The sequence below is a fragment of the Boleophthalmus pectinirostris genome, unplaced genomic scaffold (genome assembly GCF_026225935.1).
Source record: "Boleophthalmus pectinirostris isolate CB_2022bp ecotype Guang Dong unplaced genomic scaffold, ASM2622593v1 HiC_scaffold_22, whole genome shotgun sequence".
NCBI classification, from domain to species: domain Eukaryota; kingdom Metazoa; phylum Chordata; class Actinopteri; order Gobiiformes; family Gobiidae; genus Boleophthalmus; species Boleophthalmus pectinirostris.
Genome location: NW_026571190.1, coordinates 21,876,248 through 21,902,091, shown reverse-complemented (window position 1 = coordinate 21,902,091; position 25,844 = coordinate 21,876,248). Strand labels below are relative to the sequence as shown.

The 25,844-nt window shown below is 39.8% G+C and overlaps 1 protein-coding gene across 2 annotated transcripts; it reads right to left on the bottom strand.

The window, feature by feature from the left end:
* Positions 1-813: 813 nt before the first annotated feature.
* On the bottom strand, positions 814-25,844 carry mxi1 (max interactor 1, dimerization protein). Of its 2 annotated transcripts, none has more exons than XM_020931427.2 (6): positions 25,486-25,844; positions 23,138-23,240; positions 20,431-20,460; positions 5,679-5,793; positions 4,247-4,436; positions 814-3,915 (listed from the first exon to the last, which is right to left on the bottom strand). In XM_020931427.2, the coding sequence occupies exons 1-6, from the start codon at positions 25,709-25,711 to the stop codon at positions 3,752-3,754; spliced, it is 828 nt and encodes a 275-aa protein (XP_020787086.1). In that variant the 5' UTR covers positions 25,712-25,844; the 3' UTR covers positions 814-3,751. The 2 variants fall into 2 exon arrangements, with proteins under 2 accessions (XP_020787086.1, XP_020787087.1); XM_020931428.2 differs by lacking the exon at positions 25,486-25,844 and adding an exon at positions 23,344-23,797.

Here is a 25,844-nt window from a genome sequence, read left to right as displayed (position 1 = left end):
GTTCACAACCATAAACATTGTTAATGGCCTTTTTAAACGCTGTTTATTAAACAGCCATTCCCGTTAAGAATAAATGTCTTTGTTTCCCTTTTTCTTTTCATATTGGGACTCTGAAAATTCACAAATAAATAGTCTGACTGTGATTAATAGATATAAGGCATAGGCCTACATACAGATATAGGCATCACAGCAACTTAATACTTCAGACTGAGCCGTGTAAGAACAAGCATAACTCGGTCACTAGATGGCAGCAGCGCACTGGTAATGTACAGTCTATGGAAGCCTAATACCACACAGTATGGGCAGGACCCAGGTTGTCCATTTCGTGGATCTCATTATTTTTCACGTAGGCTGTCATAAATGATATGCACAAATGTTCTCATCTATTTTATTTTTTTAACTTGTGACCCAGGACGTCGTGTGGCCTTGATCCTTTATGCATAACCTATAAACATGGCCTATTCAAAAGAACATTGTTAACAACATTGCGAGCTATTACACTTCTCTATGCTATAATAAAAGTATTGCCACACTGAATCAAGTGGTGTTGAGCACTTGGGAGGTCGAGTCTGTGAGGAAGAGTTTATGGTCTGCAGTTTACACAGAGTTATATGAAATGAGTTGGGTGCTCCTGTGACTGATTTAAGGGAAACCTCAATGTTTCACATGACTCCTTTGATCATACAGACATCATGTGCCTTTGGAGATTTACAGCACGTGTACAAGTCTGTGGTTCACTGCACAAATCTGTAATGTCTATATTTTGACACACTCAGGGTAAAACTGAACAAAATACACATGTAGTAATCCAGGTTTGAAAATCTTGTTTTATTGTAAGTATTGCATCTTCAACTTACACAGCTAATCACCATCATCACCAGAGTGCATGTTTACAGAGAATGGCCACAGGTTTTGGACAGCAGGAGGACTCCCTTTGGGTTTGAGTAACTTGACCCCGGCATAAGGGCGGTCACTAACCCACTAACCAGAGCACTCGTCTAATCCTAGACACAGAGGTAAAGTATCACTTTGTGACCAGCTCATGGAGATATGCCAAGTTTTTGGAGTTCGCAGCAAAGCCCAAAACCATCGTCAGACCGCGTGACTGACGTGATGGACCAGACTGCGCTGCAGTGTGGAGATTCAGTCAACAAATAAAACCTGCATAGAGCAGTGCAAACTCCTCAGTGGTTAGATAATGGCTGAGTAATTGTGCAGCCGACAGCTCTTCTGACTTTGGTGTACTCTGGTACATGGAGCCCACACACTGCCAGTTTTACCCGTTTTGAAAAAAATAACAACACTGTTTCCATGACAGATAACAGTGTCTGAAAGTCTATCACCTGTACAATTTTTGGAAAAGCATCGGTTCAGCGTCACAGCGGTCTGACTCAAGCCTGGGCAAGGTGAGATGTAAATTTAACATAGTGGGACCTTTATCTTGTCAACAGTGCAGGTTTCCCAAAATACAAAGAAATGAATAAAGAATAGATGAAAGGTAATAATAACTTAAAGGGGCAGAGTTAATGTAAACTGTCCCCGGAAAAAGAGAAAAGAGGACACTGAGGTGTTTGAGGTTGTTTTGGCATTTCTGTTTTTTTTTTTTTATTGGAGCACCAAAATGGTGACATTCGGACTCTGCCATGTCGTAATAACCTCAACAGAGCTCGGTAGGAGCTTTCAAATTAGAACACCTAAAATATTAATATGTCTTTCTTTACTAATTTGTTCTTTATAGTTTAAATCCTCAGTCCGAGGCATTAAAAGGTAAGACACACTTTGTCAACTGAAACACAAGTCTAATAGAGACTACAGTCCTCCTAATAGAGGACAGTGGAGCTTTAGACCCCTGTAATTGTTTAGTAGCTGGCTCAATATTTGCCATTAAAGTCTATGGGTCAGCCCCATTCTCCAGGAGACCCCTGAGCCCCTGAGACAAATTACACTATGCATTTCCTTGTACCTGCTTTAAGAGAAACTGTTATAGGACTTTTACATGTTTGTAGCTTTGCATGTGTCGTAGGGGCACAACTGAGGGGTTAGTCCTGAACAAGGCTGGTGACTCTAACTAGGCGAGGCTCAGCACTAGGAGCAGCTTAGGGGCCAATTACATTTCAAGTGTCCATTGAATAAAACATCAGAAATAATGAAAAAACATGGCTACATTTTTGCCCTCCCCACAAAAACAATAAAATATACATTTCTTAAAATAAGGAATGAGGAATATGCATTCAAAGGGGTAAATAAGACAGACCCAAAATAAGTTAACTCATTTTCTCATGTGTTTTTTTTTTGAGGGATGAAAAATAAATATTAGGGGTGTAATTCTTGCACACGTGGGGCAGTGAAGGACTGCAGCGCCACTCTTTATAATGCCAGTGGAGGGTGAGTGTTTGGTCGGCACAGCCGCAGCACCACACACCTGTTTGTTCTGCACCTCAGTCTCCTGCACTGAGCACTGACCCCTATGAAGGCCTTACACCACCATTACCCCATTCAATCTCACAAACAAAGTCCCATAAATACAAGCCACACAGTCTCTTCCAGCTCAAGTCCTTCTGGTCAAGTCACTTTCAGCAAGAAATTCTTCTTGGGGCAACAACACAATGAATAACTTTTGAATGTTTCGATCAAGAGCAAAATAATAGTGTCCATGCCACTTTGAAGATAAAATTTTCCAAAATGTAATTTAAAATGCACAATAAACACAGGGCAAACAGCAACAGAGGCAATAGATCTATCTGTGAGCTCTAACATTTTTAAAACCCATTTTTGTTAAAATTTTTGATGCTATTTGTATGTACAAAAACAAGAAATTTAGCTTTTTGGACGGTCACGTCTTCAAGGGAAAATGCACATGAGGAGTTGAAACTGACAAAAAGACGAGTTATTGCTTATTACTGCTGGAAAGAGGATGGACATTTATTCCAAAGTCTGTTGTTTGATTGTTGCTGTTTTGTTTTTAAACTTTTAAACTTTATCGCTTTGTGCTGTTTCTACTGACAGCTCTAAAGTAGGCAAGTGCAGGGTTGCTTGTTGTAGCTGCTTGTAGAGGGGAAAGGGAACCAAACAAAAACACACACACATTACAGTTTCCAGCCATTGAAAAACGCACTGAGCCCCACATTCAACAGGAGAGCTCCCTCCTTCCTCTGCTTTTGTGGTGGTTTTCCTCAGGGCCAGACTGGAACAATCACTGCATACTCGCTGTTGGCTTTGAAAGCTTGATGGTAGATCTGAGTTTTCCCATTGGTCTGTTTGACAATAGCACCAATAAGTGTCCAAGCTTCTGCAGTGTTGAGCAGAGGAGAAAACATACGACGGGCTGTAGGGGAATGTGTTGAGATGGCATGTTGTTGAGCCAGTGTAACAGTGACCCCTCAAATCCTCATGCACACACACACACACACACACACACAAACAACTGAAACACACAATACTCTCTCCTATGACGTGAATTTAAGTGCATTTTGGATCCAATCAGGGGGTACACATAAAATAAAGGAAACATCATTCATTGCAGTAGTGTGGGTTTAAAAATCATCACTTCATATCAATCATGTGTCTGCTCTCCCTTTAAAGAAGTTTAAAATCAATTGGCAGCCTCACATGGACATCAGGACTAAAGCTAGGAGTGGGAGGGAGAGGGTAGCGCCATTAGCTTAGCCATGTCTTCCAGGGAGAGGTTGACACAGGTACGGCAGGAGAAAACGTGAGGGTGTGTGTTGGCAGAGGGGAGGAGGGGCAGACTCTAGGAGGAAAAGGCAAGTTTGACACTGCAGGAGGAGTAGCCCTCGTCACTGGCCATGCTCTGCAGGCTGCTGTGGTCGTCCAAGTCGCTGGTGCTGGCCGTGCTCACACTGTCCAGCTCTCCATGGGAGAACTCCGTGCTTTCTACGTCCACCTCAATCTCCTCTGTGAACACAAACAGAGGCAAGTCAGGCATTCGCCTAAACAGGCATGACAACTTTAATAACAATTTAGGTGTCCGGTACCAATAAACCAGGGCTTAACTTCAATAATTCTGAACTAATCCCTAATTAAAGACTAAAACAACTAAAACAAGCAAATCAGGATAAGTACCATCAAAAGAAGCCTGTAAACCTCTTGTATGTATAGAATAAGCTGTATACAATTGTAATAAACTGAATCACGTCGGTGTGTGTTAGTAAAGGTTACTGAAGTGTCATTCTGCAGACCAGAACAATTCCCTCTTTTGTCCAGAGCTCAGCAGCAGTGGGCTCACCTTGGTCGGAGTCGGAGCGGTCAGAGCAGAGGGTGGAGCCCACACTGTCCATGCGTATCCGCTCACTCTCCACTGGGCTGGGGGCGCTGACTCCGCCCCTCAGCAGCTCCAACTGGCGCTGGAGGTGCCTCTGCTCACGCTCCAGGGACTCCAGCTGATACTGGCTCTTCCTGTCCGCCTCTTCAAGTTTCTGTTTAGAGAAAATAATAAGTTTATAAAAGTCACAATTCACCAATGACCCTCTGTGCTGTGCCCTACCTGCAGTGTTTACCATGTCTTTATACGTTTACATTTGACCGTATTGAAGGCTGTTAACAGTAGACAGCACTTCTGGGGTGCTCTGGCTGTAATCTTGTAGCCTGATGTCAATGCTGCTGACAGTGACAACCCTGACTCCAACAAAAAGACTAAAATAATGGCTGCCAATTGTAAGCCAAGTTGAGAGCAGCAGCGTTGAACCAGTCACAATACTATATGAGTTATCTGGCCTCTTGTGAATGCCTAGTATAGACAACTAATTTCTTTTCCAGAGGCCTATAGTTATGTTAATGGTCACCTGAGTGCTCTGATCAATACAAAGCAAACAGATAGATCAGTAAACTTCATCTGTAAGCTAAAGGGACTCATCCATCCACTTGTACATATTTATTATACAGGCCAGCCACACACTGCCAACAGAATAGTTTTGATTGTCTAATGTTAATCTAATAAACACCTTACCATGCTTATATAATCACTGGGTGATATGTCAAAACGTTAATATCAAAATTTTCCTGAGCCTTGATTACCATTTCTATTTTATGCACACAGGTTGCTTTTCTTACGAGAGATCACATTTTACTGTGATTGGTTAAAGATCTACCTGTCATTCACTCAGGCTGACCAATAAGAGGAGTGGGTGCGGTCAAGTGTAAAGCAGGGTGTCATAGGAATGAGATCACAATTCATGTTTTATTTCCATAACACCCAGCCCTACCAATCGTTATCCATGCACTTTTTTTTTTTTTTTGCTATTGAATGTTCACATGATGCTTAAAACTGCAGAGCCGATCTTTCAGCTTGCCTCCATCATGTTTTGGCTAATAATAAGTAGTAGTTCTTTAGTTATTGTATATATGTATACATTTTAGTATTGTAACGATACTAAAATTTTAAACAATACTAAGGACTTGATACTCAATATCAATTCCAATGCCACAATGTTAAATTTGGTTTAGACAGTAGAATGTAATGTTCAATATTAAAACTTACTATTATAATATTCTATGTGGTCTTATATTTATACTAGTTCTGATACAGTTCATGATCGTTCTAAAGCTATTCAGTTGATACCTGCTGAACTGAGTATTTAGTTTCGATACCAGTTTTAGTATTGATTAGCATCTGATTTTTGATACTTTTGCCAACCCTAGTTAATTTTGGCCATAGTTACCTTAATATGTGCTTTGGCTTTGTTAAGCAGGCCCAGAGTGGTGTGGCGGTTGCAGTCTGGTCCTAGTGGAATCAGGGCCTTCAACTTCTCCAGACACAGCCTCAGGTGAGCTCGTCTGCAAAGAACAAAACCATAATCTGTTGGACTTTGTGTAGTAAGGTGCGGCTATAGACAGAACTAAACTAAAGTACAGTGCAGCGCTGTGTTCATCATGTTTTTCTAACGCTTTCGTTTTTGAGAAAAGGTCATGGCCAAAACCTGTTCTATCATACCACACCCTCATTATCAAATACAGTCAATAGGAACAACCAGACAACAACTCCCTTTTGACAATAGGGGAATCAGAAGAGTAGCCATTCAAGTTTACTCTGTTTTTAAAACCTCAGTCACTGAAACGTGTCAAGATCAAGTTGATATCCCCTACAAAAACAAAATTTTGACAACAAGAAAAGCTGGTATACTGGTAACCAACAAAAATGATTTACACCACACAAACATTTAAGTGTTGTTGAATGTACTAGGGCAGTATTAATCTAATACGAACTGAGTCCAGTCATTTCAAATTATCAGTGATATGCTTGGACCTTTTTAATTGCTCTGGCAGTAAAAGCAGAGTTCAGATCTTACACTTAAAAGGAATAATTCTGACAATTTTTTGCATTTGTCAGTCTCATTTATTTTAAGGCCGGGAAACCCTCAGGGTCCCTCACGATTTGAAACAATACCCAGCTCATAATACCCCGTTACTGTGATAAATGCAATGATCCATACATTGTGCATGATGCTCTGTGATCTATTGCTGTTTTTAAGAAATAAATACATTTTAGCAATAATATTTCTCTGTAAAACCACCTCAAAGTTAACATGAAATACATCTATTTCAATAATTCCAGACAGTGAATATGTCGAGTGTACTAAATAAGTAACAAAACTGAAGTGTGGTCACCAAAAAAATTCTAAAATATACAAAAAAGTGCATGATAATGATAGTGTATCACCAAATTTTTCAACATTCCAATATTTTTCCACACTCCTAGTTTACTGTCATGGAATTAAATTTGTAAGCCATATTTATGATAAAATAATGATTGAAGAATACAAGGTAAATACATTGTGATTAATTTTGTTTGCCAGATTGCCCAGCCCTACTTGAAACACAACCACACATATAGGACCTGCACTGACTTCATGTTGTGTGATACTAAATCCTCCTGTCTGGGATCCCTTTACCTTCTCAAAAATTGCCCAAGAGCTGAGGAGGTATAACAGTGCAGGCGGTAGTGGTGGTGGGGAGGCAAAAGGGGGGCGAGTGTAATGGCATTTCCTGGACCTTGGCTAGGTGCATGCTCTCCATCATCCTGACAGTTCCTTATTCAGTGACAGTGGACGGTCAGGGTGTACTATCTATCCTGCTAATGGCCAGAGTTGAGAGGTAAAGAGAGATAATTGAGGCTATAACATAATCAGTGCTCCATTAGCAAGAGCTGCCCTTTCAGTCCAGCCTAAAGGGAACATGGGAGAGGTGCGCAGTGGTGGGGTTTGTGCGTAACCCCAGCAACGATGGGGGCAAGTGCAGTAGGTAAAAAGAGGAGAGAGGTAGAGAAATGAGACGCCTTAATAGAGACTGGACAGCTGTCTGCTCTGCTGTGACAAGTAGAGAGACGATGCCTATCTGAGTCTATGGATGTAGGTAGGTCAGATTGTGATAAGAGGCCAATATGAGTATTATGTATGCTCTAAAGAAGAAATGTTAACAACTCTGCCACCATTAAATAGTATAGTAATAATGTTTGGGGATGGGCAGTGTATTGGTGTCCCAGTAATGATTATTGGTCCCATATTGAAAATGATAATATTTGGCACTAATATCTTTTCTGGAATTCCCCAATCTCTGTGTGCCCAGTCACAGTTTGTATATCCTCAGTACATAAGAATTGTCTTTTAGAAATTCTTCAAAATGGAAAAAGAATAAGCCTAAAATATATGGTTTGTGTCATGTCTGTTTAACCTGTCCCCAACATAGCTCCCTCTGGGCTATCATTCACCTGTCAGCCAATGAGGGGGCATGCCATTGGGAAATGTCATGGACTAGGCTAGCTAAGAGAAGGACCATAAGACACCCCTTTTCAAAAATATATGAATAACTGTATTTTAACAGTTATTAAGTCTTAACCGGGCCCACTTGCTGCAAGTTAAGCATTTACCCCTTAACTAGACCAACCAGATCAAGTCTAGGATCGCCTCACACTTTTTCAAATGATACAAATGTATTTGTAGTACCTGTCTTAAAAACATTATAAACTGCATTACAAACTGCCTTCAATGGTGAAGCTATTTATCTTTTTTTATAGTTGTTTATCTAATTATCTTTGCTGATGACTCAAAGGCCAAACCAGGATACACTAAGTTTGAACAGGCGTAAATAACTGTGGGTCTCTTCTTTTTACTGACAATCTCTTGCCAAACATCCTTAGATAACACTCCCAAACACTGAGCTGGTCTGCTGGACATTTTCCCGAGGTGAGACGTGGTGTGGGACTGCACTGGCACACGGCTCCAGCCCAAATACCTCATTATAGTCTTTTATTAGTGAGTGTGTGGAGTCATCGCTGATTCATCGCTTCATTTCAAAACCAATGTGAAAACCAGAAACACTCTCCTGCCTGATTTGTGAGTTATTTTCCAGTGTGTGTGATTCACAGGCTACAGGTTCTGGCTGTTTCCTGCCTGTTATTGAGATGGACCATTTGTCCTAATCTCCACAGTTACATGACAAGCTCTTCTCTGGTACACGCTGCAGACTACAGGCAAACAGTCTGCCATTGCAGTAACAAGGACACCAAATATCTTCTTCGGTTGCAAAATGTGTCCATGCAGCATTTTTTGAGTTGCTTACACAACAGTTATTACCACTCAGATATCTTTAGGCAAAGTAACTGCATTTAATATTGATCTTCAAGGTAAACACTGTATCCTTATTGTGTCAAAGGTGGTCAGCTAATCCGTAAAAGGGCTTGTCTATCACATGGACCCTCAGGCAAAGATCTTAAGCCCTCTGCAGATTACAATATGTGGGGCCACCTTCTAACTCCGCCCAATTTTGAGCACAAACGATCACCTGAGCAGATCAATACACCAGTTACACAACTTCAGCTGCTCAAGCTAAGGCTGCAGGATAAATTTATACAAAGGAAGTGACATCACAGGATCTGCTACGAATTTAAGCTGTTCGAGGTTCGACTTTGAGTAGAACAAATTAATGATGGCAGGATATTATGTGTTATTCACGACTTCAGAGAGAGAATGATAAAAAGGACACTTCCTCCACTTTCCATGATAATGAATGGCCGAGCTCAATGAGTATCTCCATCTGTGATGGATTACGTAACACGTGGCCATTTGCTACCACCAGGACCTGTGCTCCAAACTGTCACGCACAGCATGGATTCAGAGAGAGATTCTGATCTAGAGCTGATTCCACATAGGGAAAAAAATCATTAATACAGTGTTCAATATAATTCAGGATAAAGGAGTTTGTCAGACCAATCAAACACATCAGAGATCAGATCTTTTAAGACACAGATCTGATGAGGAGACATGAGGTGTAATGTCGTCTTGTTGTGAATGTCAGAGTTGGAAAAAGAGTGTACAGTGGGAGTGTCATAGCCCTGCATGTGTTTGCTCTGTGGTGTGTGCTGGTGCAGATGGGCCACAGGCGGGAGACTATGCCTCTTGGCTCTGACATGTGAGTGAGCAGCCAGCCTGCCCCGGGTCAGTGCTCCACACCTTTACCCCTGTCCACCCTCTCCCTCTGGGCTCCCCGCGACATACACCACCGCCTTTTGGTGCTGTTTACTCTCTGCTATGACGAATACAAAGGAGGCACTTTTAAAGCTACATATTTGTACGTATGATTATGATTATGGAGATTCCCCTGGCATAATACCATTTGGGGGTCTCTTGTACCTGTCAAAGCAACAGCCCACCAAAATCATGAATAGTCTTTCATATTTCACAAATGTGCTTGCCTCTATCTGCCTCCTCTGCATCAGACTGCCTCCACTCTAACTCAAGTGGAGTCCTTTTTAAGCAGCACTTTGAAGCCTTTGCCTGTCAGTGCTGGAGAGCTGCCCACCTCAGCTTTCCCTGATCCTACGCTCTTCATATGAACACCACTCCTAATGCCCTTTCTCCATTCACATGTGTACACAGGTGACGTTTATTAATTTTTAACCCATTTTCAAAAGAGCGATTTACGCAGTGGGTCTGAACGATTTGGGCAAAACATCTAATGGTGATTTTTCTGACATTATGATCAAATCTGTGATTACATTTCAATAGATGGATTCTGTTCAAAGTGCACATTTTTAACATTAAATAGCCAGATGCATTAACCGTACTGAGAAGATTGAAATGTGAACTGCTGAACTACCACGACTATATGCTTTTCAGAACATAAGGGCAAGGGACTAAACTACAGAGTTAGCAGGTTTTTAGATAATAAATGGAATTGCCAATCTCTATTTAAGTAAAGGTAAAAGGTAGCTGCTAAATGGAAAACTACCACTACATGACATCACAGGGTGGAACAGACTAATAATAAAGGATCAAGCAAACATGTGTGAATGCAACAAAACACATCTACAGGTATGGTTTTGATGACATAACAACATTATAACATGGTTTAAAGCTCACAAGAATTCATTTTGTTTAATATAGGAACTTTAAGTAATTGTTGTCTTTGTGGTTAACTAACTGTGACCATTTGATTAGATTGCAATGAATCTTACAGCCTTATATCACAGGTGCCAATCTTGGTTTGGAAACGAGTAATTTTACAGTTAAGAAATAGTATCAAAATGGTACAGAACTGGGCATTGGAAGAAGAATATTAGCAAAAATGCATATTAAGTTTAGTGGCCTTTTGTGTGAAATAAGTGGAGGGATATAAAAGAGCACCTGGAATTGTGAGTGGTAACTGTATTTTTAACTCTATTCAGAAAACCAAAGCATCTGAAAACAACAGTGACAAAGCCAAGCATAATTTTCCATTGCATTTCCCCTGGAAGCTTCACTGTTAAGACACAGCACGGTCGATGGGGGTTGAAAAAGCAGGAAGAAAAAAAAATGGCTGCCCTAGATTCCAAACTTGTGTGAATGCGTTAAATAATAGATAAGTTCTCAAGCTATCCAAGATGTCTAACATAATTACTGGACGTGCTCTTAAAGGGGGAAGAGGTCAGATTTCAGGCCAGATACCAGTCAATACACTACAGTTTCCAGCCAATTCGCCCGCTCTCTCGTAAACCATTTAACATACTCCCAATATGACCTACTTCTAACGCATGCAACGGGAGAGAGGAAATCTGACCCTTCACCTAGTTATTATACTAATTACACTTTACTAATGGTATCAGCAGAGAATAGACACAAATGCACATGAAATCATAATACATCTTTCACAATAAGTAGAGATGACTTAAGAATAGCCTTTGTATCTATATTGTTTTTCAAATGTTTACGAAGAATATAAAAAATTGTCAGGATCATACTTCTTTATCTAACAATCAAAATGTCCTAATCCACATCTATAAAATGCCTTATTAATTAAAAGTAAATTATGGCAGCTATGTGGAGGTTGATGATCTGAAAACCTGGCTAGATATTTGGGGGATTATTTTTCCCTAAATTGTTCCAAATGTTGTGTTAAAAATAGCAAAAGTGGCTTGTTGCTTAGAGGGTCCAGCATTTTATTTTTCCAACTCCCACGCTGCACATACTGAGAGAACATGTGGCACATTGATCCATACTCCGCAGATGGCCACATACAATATAGATGGAGAAGGCGAGGCTTAAAGCACATGACAACCCTTTACATTCATATACTTCCACCAGAGAGACCACCATTTTGATCTACTATATATATATATATACATATATATACATACATACATACATACATACATACATACATACATACATACATACATACATACATACATACATACATACATACATACATACATATACATACATACATATATATATATATATATATATATATATATATATATATATATATATATATATATATATATATATATATATATATATATATATGGCGGGTTGGATTAGTATTTTTAATCTCAGTTATGAAGCTATCAAAATGAACTTTGTTATTTTATTGCATCATCAGTTGCCCAGAAGCAGCACTATAAAGACACCCATACCCCAAATACTAGTAATATTGGTTTTGCAATATCTGTTTTCTAATGGGCAGGTATTCTCTTTATTTTTAATATTCAGTAGAGACTGGACCTTTCAGACTCATCCAATGTGCTGGTCAATCAATCAATTTAATTGTATTTGCAGAGTGCTCTACAATTGACAGTGTGCTCTCTATAAGTGCAGTACTGAAAACATAACACACAGGGCTGTCAACAAAATCAATGCCAGATACAGAACAATGCTAAACTAGTACAGAAAGGTATTAGTTACTCATTAGAAAAGAAAGAAATATATTTGAATAAAACACCACATAAATAGGACAGTGATAGGACAGGAAAGGGAAATACTAAATTAGAGTTATGATCAAAAATACAAAGCGTTAGGAGACGGTCTATCTGAAATACAGTTTGTTCACACACAGAAAGAGGCACATGACCAAATACAGGGTTTTAACAGAGGGAAGTCACTACGGCACAGGTCACACCACAGCTACAAGAGTCAACGTGCTGCTTTTGTAGTTGTCTCAGTTTAGTTTAAAGCTATACTGATCATGATGACAGTAATCAGATGAGATTTTTGTAAATCCAAAATATCCAGAAACGTGCCTTTGAATGTATTACTAGAAAGCTCAGAATCTGACAAACGCGAATGAACTGTGAAATTACAGACTCAAGTGCAATCAGCTCTTTTTGCAGCATTTACAAAATTCCTGATGGTGGGTAATTAATCACATTTTATTCAAGACTGAAGTTGTATTATGTCTAATTGCCAAAGATCAGCTTGAGTCTTTTTAATTGTTAGGTATATGGCCAGTCCTTTGTCCTTTGCTTGTGGTTTAGAACAGGATTCAGACTAGAAATTTGACTATTTTTGTGTTTAATTGCAATATTGTTTATATAAAAAAAAATACAAAAGCCATTTATATTTGTTTTAATAAGACAAAAAAAAAGCAAAAATTTTGATTTATCAATACTTTTTACTGTATCAGCTATCGACCTGTTTGGTTTTGGTCGATATGCTGTCTAAAAAATCTACAGAAAGTTTACCAATCCACAGAAAGTATTAAAGTTAATATAAGGATAATACAAGACTACACAGTTCTCTTATGGTTTTGTGGTAAAATAAAAAGGGCTGTGAATGAGTTTGTAGTCAATTTAAATAACATCATCTGGAGAAAATGATCAAAATCTGTACTATATATCAGCCCAAAATCGGCAGAGCTTAACATCTAAACATCGGATGTGAAAAAACCCATACTGGTTGATCTCTAGTTTTCATAGCTTCAAAACTACAGTTGCAATAATAATAATGTATATATTTGCCACATCTATTACTGCTGCTACAAACTGTATGTAAAAAGTATTATGAAAATTTTGAACACAAAGTCATCAGTATCAATCACTAATATCGACAGCAGCAGCTCATTGAGACCTGTGTGATAAGGTCGTGTTTGGTCCTGGGCTGAGGCAGCAGTTTGTCCATCACGTTCCTCAATGTGTAGACTCTCTCACTTGCACTCTCAGAAGATTAGAGCGATATGTGGCCTCCAGCAAAAGGAGGCCCTGCTTTTCTGATGCTTCCCTCATCTCTTTTATGAAACGCCGACAGATGGGAGAGATGCCGAGTCGGAGCGAGATATGGCGCTTATAAAGAGAGCGAGGGTGAAGGAGGTTGGTGTTCTCTCTCTCTCTCTCTCCCTGTGACTGTAATCTGCCCAGAAACGACTCAACGCACATGACACTACAGGACTTCCACTGGGTATAGGATCCACAAATAACTATTGTGTTTGTTGTACTGAGGAAGGAAAGTGCATTTAGTTGAAGTGTGGCTTTATAGCATTATGAAGCTAATTTTGAACTTAGGAACAACTCATCCAAGTATTTTGCGATTTATTTTTAATCAATAGTTCCTTTCCATCTGGAAAAATACTGTGAAGATGAATGGTAAAAATGCGGAAAAACAGAAATGTACCATTAATAGCTTTTAATTTATGGGTTTATTCATATAAGATAAATACATGGATGTTGTTACTGATTATGGACAATTATGTATATTTATACATTTTGTCTTGCAATAGTGAACTGACTGAAATAATTATTGGTGCACAAATTGTTCAGCCACCCTACTAACAAACAAAGCTAGCTGGACTAGTTAACTCCCCGAGCTTCCCTGGTTTTGTCATCGCTCCAAACTCATTCAAATACCCAAACTATTTTTGGCCCATCTCCCTACTTTCGAACTCCTCCACTGATAGTGGCAGCCAATAGTTACTTTCAACTAAATCATCAGGCAAATAATAGGAATTCTCTCTCCCACGCACTACTCTGCCACCGAAACTCAACAATTATAACTTGGGATTCCATGGGAACTATACCGGATGATGACCCACATTCGGTCGGATGGCAGCGAACAGAAGAAATACAGAAGATGGCTGCTGCTGCTGTGTGTGTGCGGGTGGGAGGGAATCTGACTTTGATATTTCTGAATGTTCATGCAGTAGTTGTGACCTCAATCCCAAAAATGAGATTCTCAGAAAATGAGATTTAAACACAGAGGGGGGGTTTGCTGAAAAAACACATGGATTCAGAGCTTGGACCAGATTGCAGAACAGGGCCAATAAAATGGAAACGCCAGCTTAAAAGAATCAATTATGGTCCTGACTGCCGTCTACTTTAACCAGTGAGTGGTGCATAAAGTGTTGATTACAGTGTGTTTTGCTGTCAGCCTGTAAAGTCATTTGAATGTACAAGAACATAACAGAATTTTATAGGGCGAGATGAACGCAGTGATGTGGCTTATACTCTCACGTGCGCGCATATTCCAGTGTGCGCACGTGATGGGGACTCCGCCGGGAGAGAGAGCGCAGAGCATAGGAGAGAGAGAGGGGAGAGGAGAGGGGGGTTGTGCCTCTGTAGTGCAGCGGGGCCGACCAGAGACTCAGGGGCTGAAACCATCACTAACGCACGGATTAGTCCACACGTGCACACTGCCTTTTAATCTGCCTGCCTCGCACAGGCCGCAGAAACAAGGCAAAAGACAAAGACTTCAAGGATTGAACAGCCCATAATACTTTATGCCATAATGTACTTAATACATGCAGCTGCACCATGTAGAAAATAGTAGGAAATGGTGGTATCAGTGTATCAGTTAAAATAAAAAAAATATGTGCTGTTTGTAATATGTTCTTAAAATTTCTCCTAAATGTATCATTGTGCATCTTAAAATTAAATCAGAACATATGTCTTTACAAGTTGCAAGTTTTATACAACATTCACAAATTCCATATTCACTCCATTCTCTATGAGCAAAAGGTTTTAGATGCAAGTTTATAACTTACTATCAAGTTATCTATCTAGTATTAATTGGATTATTTTTTTAAATATGGAAGTTCAATCACATTTAGAAGTTATGCTTCCAAGTCAGAAGGTAAGGGATAGGGAACTCTGCATCTTTAGCTGTCTTCTCTGATTGGTCAGTATCAAAGCTTTATGATTGGTCAAAAGGAGGTGGTGCTTTCCCCTCTTCCCCAGATGTACAGACTAAAAATAGACATTATAGTCTGATTGAGTCTAATTGAGTATTATGTCTTCCACAAATATCCTATTTCCACACTTTCTATCTTTGTCACCGACTTTCTCCTTATGGCACAGATTAACAAAGCCGTGCTCTTAACAAAGCACGCTGCACCAGGAACAGGCAAGGGAAGCCACCACAAACATTTAAAGGAGATTCAGTATCTCAGGTTACCCTACGGTTTGTATAATTTTAGTAATCGTAAAGGTCACTTTAGCCTTACAGGAGCATTATGGGGAAAATGCACCAAATCCTATTACACACTGGGTGACAGTGGGAAGGATACGCTCTTAAACAGATAGCTCAGGGTTAGAACCTTCCGCTTTGACTGACAAGAACATGCTGACTAAGCTCATTCACCTGTCTGGCCCTCCTCTATTTGGTAACAGTGTCCCTTGATAAGGACCTACATTATGGCAAGTATTCCATCCAAGGGTAGTTACCAAATGAAGGCTCATTTTAGTTTTGTCTTGAAGTTAAGTGCCTGAAGGAAAAGGCGTAGAAATGTTAAATGAGGACAATGAGCTCCAAAAGTTACAGCTGACAAACCCAGCAGAAGGTGATTGAAGTGAAATCAATGAAACTCTCTCTCCATTGGCTAAGAACTACAGGCAGGACATGACAGAAAAATCCACTATTCTAGCTCTTCTGAATAAGGACTATATAGACTCTTGTGGCTACCTGGAATCGTGTCAAGGAAACTATTTAATTACATTTCACAGTGCAGTCCTCTGTCAGTGAAGGTGACAGGTTGGTGGAGAGTAACATCTGCTGTTACTGCTCTGAAGGGGGCACTGGTGAGTACACAGTAAAAAGCCTGGTGTGCACACAGACATAGTAGCATCACCCATGGGAGACCTGGGCTAACTACCTGAATCCTTCAGCTCATCCCATCAGTGTGTGAGATAGTTCCTTGTGCTCGGGTGCGTCTGTTAGAAAGGCTAAAGCTGTGCTAGGCTGTTAAGCAGCAGTGCTGGGTGGCCAGTGGGACGGGGCTCTGCACGTGCACACTCTGGGCTCACCAGACCAAAGATCAAGTTCCTTAAGCTGCTTTTCCAAGCCAAGAAAAGCTTACAGGTCGTCACGTTGGGAAGAACAAACGGTCCCAGTTTGCTGCTGCAGCCCTACAGCAAACTGGGAGATTGGGCCAAACAACAGAGCGATCAGAGCAGGGCTTCAGTACAGTCCAACAAGAGTACAAAACATGTTCATGTTTCACTAATTATTCCAACCTATGGGTCCAGCATCACTCTGGAGCTGTCTATGAAGGGAGTACTACTGTAAAACACTGCTGATAAATACAAAAAGTTACTGTAGGCATACACACTTAGAAATATAAAGTGTTATTGTTAAAGTGGATGAAGAACAAACTGAAGGACAGCCACAGGTACTGGGCACACTGACCTGCCGTAACATGTGTATGTGCTCTCACAAAGGCCAACACAGTAACACAGATACACTGAGCACTTGTGTACACAAGAGGATTTCATTTTAGCCTGACATTTCATGTGTTTGCATTGGATATGGAAATATGGATCCTACAATGACATAACAACTAAGCTACCATGGGTAATAATGAGCGATCAAAGAATGTATTAAACGACAAATCATATTATGCCACATGAAAGAGGAAATGCTGAACTGCTAAGTCTGAAATCAGCATAATTTAGTCACGACATGTGGAAGTAGTCAAATTTGAGGTAGATGATCAAAGCAAAACAGTCCCTGCACTATCTGTGTCTGCTCCTGTGCCATGTGGAAATCTGGAATGAGGTTTTTTGGAGTCCTTTTTATCAGTGCTCCGTCACAATGAGCCTACTTGTTGTCATGGGGGTTATCAGGACCTGCCCTGGCCATGCACGACAAACTGGCTCACCGCGATCAGATATGCAGCGCTAAACAAGGCCATATTCAGCCTGTGTGGGAGAGGAGCCCAATTTACAGACAGCCAGGGCAGCCCGAATGGAACCAAGGCTTTCACTGCTACTGTAAAGGCATAGCTTAGACACACTCGAGTGATCCACTGTGCGGCATACATATAGCTTACAGTAGGATCATACAAGAAATTGGATTAAGGGTGGGTGGATTATAAATGATACGGACTTGGCCGTAGTGGCTGTATTGTTTTTATTTTATGATTTTTCTGTGTAGTTGAGCAGTATTTGTTTTAACCCTGAACAGGTATATTGTAAAAGAAGCTCTTAATAATAGAAATGAGACTGCTGTGTGTGGTCTGCATGTAATTATAAAGCGTTTTACCCTCAGAAAATCAAGTGCACTGTTAGCCAGCTTCTTGTTCTCATTAATGTGACAGCAAAACTATGAACACTCAAAGTTGTGAAACATGCTTATAAATGTATTGTCATGAATAGTTAGAATGCTAGTCATGCATTAGGTAAATGAGGACCTCTGCAAACTGTTTAAAACAAACTATTTGTGTTTCTTACAAAATTTAAAATTATTTTGGGAGTTTTCCAGTACTCAGCAACAACAGCGTTCTTGCAGAGATTTTGAGAGGAAGACAAGACAAAAGTGGGGACAAACAAGATGTCAGTGTTATTTGGCTTGGGTACAGTAGTGGTGGACGGGACAGCCTGTTCTGGGCAGGCTCTGTCCTACAGCAGCCTGCTCCAAAACGACATGTGAAAAACACCAAGGTGGAGCCAGAAAGAAGAGGAACAGAGCCACTTATAGCAGGAATAAAAACTGCAGCAAATCACTACCTGTCAAACTAAAGAATGAAAATGTACTCTGCTAGGCCCCTGTTATTGTTATTACACAGCACTTCTTTTCTTTCAGCCTTCCTCTTTTGCAAATGATCCTTCTCTTGTAGAGAGAGACAGAGGTTTACATCAGATGGTCATCCTAACACTACCCTCTTTTCATTCATCTTTGGGACTGGCCCTCAGAGGCTGGCCATTTTATGTAACTTTTTTTTTTTTTTAAACCAAATAATGTTTTTTTCATTGTGGATGTTTTTATTGCACTTAAAAACATGTGTCCCTCCTCTGAACAGGCTTTTATCTCCACAAAACGGACTCTTATTTGCCTTGGAGCAGAGCCTCTTCCCGCTTGTTTTTCATGGAAATGTTGCTTCAGAGTGTGGCAATGTATCTATCTCCATCCAGAAAAGTTACATACTATCACTTTTTACTTTTTGCAGTGCTATAAGATTTGAGTTATAGAGGTACAAATAAATAACTTCTATGACTAATAACTTAAGTGTTATTTCTTATAGCTGTGGTTTAATGGGATTACTCTACTTTAAGGTTGCTGTCTCAGTAGTATAAAGTAGCTTCAATATTATCATTTCTTTCTGATAATTAAGATATCACCCATCAACACATGTTATCATGACAGGCCTAATAATAACATTTCTCAAGTTATTAGTAGCCACACATGGTCAGAAGTCAATGTGGTTTTAAGGCTTAGTCCAAGTAAAGATAAATGAAGAAGGTTGTATCTGAAAGGACTTAGTTTAAACCCCATGTCTTATCAATGGTGAGCAGATCCCCCAAAAGTAAAACCGAAAGATAAATTCTGCTCATTTTTGCTTAAATCACACTAATAATGACCGACAAATATGAGGCCACGTTTTCATTTCAGCCTGTTTGAAAAAGCTGTGAATCTGCTAATGCCCTTTGCTGAACGCTACAAAGTACAAGCACGAACAAAAACTAACTTCACACTTTGCGACAAACAAGTGGAGTTTTACAAGAATACACTGGTGTGGGTGGATCAGTAACAGCACTGCATGGGTGCCACAGTCTGTATGGACCCGTCAGCCTGGCCTTGAGAGAGCCATCACATACAAAACACGGAGATGACACATCAAGTCCTGTCTATATTTAACTCAATGGACACCTTGCTTCCCAATGTTCCCATCCATTTAGAACAAGCTGCCGGGGAGCGGTGAGAAAAACAGGCCGGGTGATATGCAATTACACTGAATGGATCTAGCCTCCCACATGCTTCCATTGTACCCACACCCTCAGAGATAATGAAATTGAGGCAAGCAAGCTCTTTTTTCTATTTACCATAAATCCAGTAAGTCTAGTCTGTCTTATTTACGGTGTGGAAGAAGACACTGCTTATACGCTAAAGTGACAGAGCAAAAACACCAGTGTATAGGTTATGTATAAAGCCGTAAATCTTTGATCCTGGAGAATCCATGACAAGTTCTTTGATACCTCTCTATGGATTAAATTAAAACACTGTTAAAGGTCCCATCTTGTGAGCTTTAAGTCATTGTAGAATGTTGTTACCTCATCTAAAACAAACCTGGAGTTGTGCTTTGTTTCATGCTCGAGTTGTTTCATGTTCGAGTATTAGTTTGTCTACATCTCCAAAGCTCAAGATGCTCTGTTTCCACCTTGTAATGTAATGAAGTGGTAATGTCTCTACTAAACCTTTTGTTTAGTAGAGATTAGAAATTTCATGTCTGAAAGCCTCCACATGATTCTAGTGAGGTGTGTATGGAGTTTAAAACCTTCTTGTATTATCACGTGACATTACAAGGTGGAATGTTTTCTGTTTGAGAAAAAGAACACAGCCGAAATATGCAGGGGTTTTTTTTTCACATGAGTGAATGAAACAAAACACAACTCCAGGTATGTTTTTGATGAGGAAACAACATGATAACATAGATCAGAAAATAGCGCAGTATGGGCCCTTTAAAAAAAACATGGTATAAATCCATAACAGGTCATGACTGTTGAATATGTTGCTTCTATACAAACTGAGAAAACATTTTATCACTAGAAGCTCTGACCCTCTGGCTAACCACAGAGCAAACTATTTACTTTACACTAGATCTGTTTAAAGCCAAATAGTGAAATGAGGGTGTCCTTAAGCAAATATTTGTTTCCTTTCTTGCTTGGAATGAAATTTGATGGAGCAAACACAATAAAATATAAAAGCTTATGTTGGACTATGAGAAATGTAAACTTACCTATTCTTCTCCAGCTCATTATGTGTTGACCTGTAACAAAAAACAAGGACAAGTTGAAGAGCAAGTATGATTTATTAGTTTATTAATTAATCCCTGTTTAAGCCTAGTGCACACGGGCCCATACGTCAACAGTCATTAAGGTAACAGTCTAAGGAGAGTGGATGTAGGCATTATTCATTCCCATGTCCACAACATATAAGAAAATGATGTGTGTGTGTGTGTGTGTGTGTGAATAATACAGTCATTTTGAAAATTCCCAATGCACGGTAATGGCAGGAGTGGAGTAAAGGCATGCACGTTCACACAAAAGTATACTCAGGGTTCAGTGCTGTGTTAATAATGTAAAGTGAATCAGATGGTCCTAAGAGTGTCTTTGTATGGCAACATTGTGAAAGGGGATGGGCCATCCTCCCAATGCTTAAATGCACATGTTTTCATCTACACAAAATGGCTTCACTTAACCTCGAGGGGACACATGTTTTAGGGCAAGATGATGGATGGGAGTTGTCCTGAGTCATTGTCAAACACATTCTCCGCCTGGTTGGTCAGCTATCCACCCAGTCATACTGCCAGTGTAAGAATAATATTGAGAGACAACGTATAAGGAAAAATCATGATGCTGGGCTAAATGTATGCTTAGTAGACACTGCAAAAAAATAAATAAATAAAAATAAAAAAGATTCTACAGTAGTCTCTTGACCTGATAATCAAATTTACTGGGCTTTAATGCACTATAGAGTGCAGCATGATTGCCATAGTAATAATAATAGTAGTAGCAGTACTGCAGTAAAATTAGCAGTAAGCAGAAGAAATACGGTGTTTGGTAGCAGGAAATTGCATTGTATCTGCAAAAAATATGGGGTTTTATTGAATTATTTAAACTAAATGCCTTTGGATGCATTACTGCTTGTATAGTTTGCTATGCAAGACTGAAAATCAAGTGAGCCGTGGTGGGATATTTGATGTAAAATGACAAGTGGAGGACCTGCTATCACAGCAAACACATGTTAAGCTTAGAAGGGGCGGTCGAAGAGCTCACACGAGGACTCCTGACGGGTTATAACTCACATATTCTACGAGTGCCTTCCCACTGGAAGTGCATTAGCTACAAACTATTCATCAACAGCAGCGGTCCTGCATTGAGTGGTAACACGCATTTCATATACCATCTTGCCAGTGAAAACTACAGTAGCATGACAGATCAGGCCATAATTTTATTCAGAAATATCAAACAAAGAGTAAAAATTGTTTACATTACTAAACAAATGGTGTGCCCAAGTCCACTGTCCTATTGATTTCTCTAGGGCTTAGAGCATTACTTCTGCAAGCTTTGTCAATCAGATGTTTGAGCATCTGAAGCTTAACTAAAAAGAATGAAGATTATGAACTTGAACATATAATATTTGAAGTACACAGCTGCTGTAGGTCTGCCTGTATGAGTACTTGGTTTGTGAGTGGATACATACACCAAGAGTGGGTCAATGAGATAACACAATCCTGCTATAAACAGTAGGCAGCAGAGGACAGAGTAAGATAAGCCCATCACTTTAAGCCGCAACATGCTCCAAAGAGAGGCCTATGGGCTGAGAGCTGTAACCAGTGCAGTAAGAAGTGGAGGGCAATCTATGACCCCTGACAACACAACATGCAATCTAAAATCTCAGGAAATGTGTCATGAAAAGTTGAAAATTACCTGCAATAAAACCCCTAAAATAGAAGTGTTTAATTGATGTAAAGCCAATGGTGACCCTGACAAATGACACACGGGTGTCTAAATATGGTTCTGGCAAATGTGCAACTCTACCCGGAATAAAATAAATTGCATCACAATATGAGGCAGAGAACCATTTAGCACAATTTCAGAGGAAGACGTGACACCCAGCACCACCATCATCGTGCACTGTTATCAGTCGCAGTGCACCTGACTGGCTTCTCCTGCTGTCTCTGCCCTGCATACTTCAAAGTGTTTTTTTGACTCTTTTCTTCCAAATGAAGAAAACACATAACCTATATTTGTTAATGGCTGTTGCTATGCAAAATTCAGCTGTGTTTGCTGCTCACGATGACTAATGCTCAGCTCCTGTTTGTAGCCTGCATTAATTAAAAGACTTGCAAGAAAAGGGGTCTTCTAATAATATGAAGAAGTAAGATATAGCTACTGGTCTAGTATCCTTTACAAGTGGTTCACAAAGGTTTTGTCAACAGGGTTACAATTTTATAATGCATAAAATGCTATAATATAAATATAACATATCTGTATATGTTTTTTTAGACAAAAACACTGAACATTTCCTAAAACTTGCCCAGTCTGATCAGAAACCAATGTGTGGTCTTATTTTCAGATATTGCAGGTTATTCAACACTCAGCAGATGAAAAGCTAAAGGGCTTTATGAGGTTCCCTCCCCCAAACCAGCAACTAAGCACTGGGGTGGTCATGTGCTGCACATATACCTGTGCACCACAAGCCATTCATGTTGTGCGACAAACCATCACGTTAACACACCATACAATGCGCGCTTTCCAGTCAATTATAACAATGTTCCTGTCTATTCAGTAGAAATCCCCTAAAACACTGGGTTAAGATTAAGACAGCCTACTCATCACCATGTAGCCTTCTAATTACTGACGAGTACCTTTACCAATTCACAATGTGTGTACGTGCGTAACACCTGAATAAATCATGATTTACAGGAACACGGGACTTACCTATTGTGGTTACTGCTGAACTTCTTATTTCGGAATTTCCTTTGTCGCTGGTAGTTCGTGTTCTGATTTGAGGGAAATGTTGAAGCATATCCATGTTCACACTCTGTGAAAAGAGAGGCGACGTTAGCAACAGGCAAAAGCTTTAACCTGAGGAGTATAACTCAAGTTTGAACAGAACTCTTAATACCACATAATAACAAGAGTACCTCGTTCTCTCCTCTCTAAATATTCCGCAGCTTCTAATAATCTCTGGATGTTTACGAGTTGGACAGCGGTCATTATTTTCCGGTTGGCTTCCTTTAGTACGCTTTTTTCCTAGCGTTTTCCAGCACACAAGGCAATTTCTCAATTTAAACGCAAGGAAGACGATACATTAGTTTAATTTATATCTATAACTCTGAATAAACGTAGTTTTATCTCCACTGCCTCATCAAGAGGATTTGTCGAAGAGCAGGAGGAAAGATGGGCTTCAAGCTAACAAGCTACAGCGAGAACGCACGACGATTCTTCGAAAACCTCAAAAATGTCTCGGTCAAATTGAGTTTTTATCAAATAGGATAGCAAGAATAATAACTTTTTACAAAAGATCGTATAAAATTATAAAATTGTCAGAGGAATCGTCCAGCCATCAGAGCCTCCTGCTCGTATCCTCTCCTCACGAGTTTGTTTACCTAGCTTCACAGCTGAGGGGCGGAGTATGACTGGAGGGGAGGCCGCTTTCAACCAACTGCATTATGGGAAATGTAGTCCACATGTTCAATGGCTCTAAACTAAACTATTTTCTTTCTAATTTCGTTGAATTGACATTAGTGCCTGTATATTTAAATTCACCAAAGCAACATAAAATCTAACAAATAATAATATAATGATGTAACATTATGTATATGTTGAAATAAGCATTCTTGTAATTAGTGCAATAAAAGCAAAGTACATAGTACTAGTAGATTCTGTACATAGTACAGAATCATTAGAAATAACTTTAACAAGATGAAATGCAGTACAATATGAACACTCTAACGTAAGTTCACTTTTGTTTCTCTAACACTGGCATGACAACGCTCACATTTGACATTTCATGGATGTTTTAAGAAGATTACATCTGCTTTACATTACCCCAAATACAAAAGTGGTGGCAATCTCATAGGTCTATATTTTATTTATCAAAATAATGAATGTTTATCAAAATCTATAGTGAGATATTAGACATTTATATTATAACATTCAAGTGAATGCCGGATTTATATAGGACTCTGCTGTCTGCATACACTACAATTTCCATGATTCATTGCGAATGTGGGGCGTACTAGTCGGTCCAAGCCAGGCCCAGCAACACGTGACGTAGCACATATACTAGCATTTGAGTGGCTAATGAATTTGACAGACATTAGGGGCTGGGATATTGACTAGCCAATCAGCGGGGTGAATTGCGCCATGTGGAAACCAGGGCCACACGCCCACAAAGAGCAGGAAGCAAACAATCGAGGAGAGAGGAGAGCCCTGACGACGCGACGTGCAGCTGTGCATAATCTCGGTGAACTATAAAAGGTGATCATTTCAATAGCTGGTGGAAACGTGCACTTTACACCCCTTTACATGGCCACTTTGATATGGGAATAATACGCTAAGGCATCTTAGGCTAAGATAGGCCATGCTTTAGACTCAGAAGTAAAGCTGTAACCTGTCACTAATTTAAAATGTCACGATTAACTCAATAAGGAGAAATTGTTTTCAGGACACCCAATGAGGAAAAAGAAGGGCTGGTAATGATGTAAGGGCTTTTGAACAAGCAGTGCACCGCAGCCTTTACGCACATATAATTATGCTGTCCAACACATAATCCATGCAGTTTTCATAATCTATCATATTTCAAGGCACCTTAGACAGCCTAGTAGCCTATTCACAGACATATTAAGTTTCGTTTTTGTTTTTTTTTCCTTCGATCCTGCACGAGCACAATGACATCATCCTAAACGCGGAGTTGGAGGGCGCTGCAATGTGGTCAAATTTATGACTGGAAATATGCCATGCACACCCACACATTTAATCAAAGCATCACAATTCAGTTAGACTGCACAGTACATGTTGCAAAAGTAAAAACCCAAATAAAAAAGTATATTGTTTAAAGTGCCCTGGCTGACTAATCGAATTCGCCCATGCTGGCAGCTCAAAGCGCATTTTGCACTGCAACAAGCCTGTGGTCATTATCATGTAGTAGCCTAGGCCTATTGATGTAGCCTTGTAATTCATTTTAATAAAGTTAACCATTTGCTGTTGGAGTTTGATCACAGTGAGAGGTTGTTTTCTTGAATTTCATAGGCTATGAAAGCAACGCAGTACAATAAACTCACTTCCGTCCTTCCTCTCGGCGCTTTCCAGATATCTCGCAGCTTTCAGTAAAACTTGTACATTTTTCAGAAAAGTGATTTGCTCCATGTGGGAGTCTTTGGAGTTGAATACGTCCTCGAAGGCATAATTAGACATCTCAAAATCCTGCTGGTCCGGGAGAGACGCGTCGGAATCAAAAAAGAACTCCTCACTCTTCAAACTTCTTCTTTGCCTTTCGCTTTTGGCCATTTTTGCTTTCAGTTTGTGTCGTGGCGTAGCGCTGAAATCAGTAAACAACGGTGCAGCTAATGCCAGTGTGCGCCGCTCTTGTCTTGTCACAGAGGAGTTCCCGTTTCTATTTTATGAATGCGGAGTCTAATGT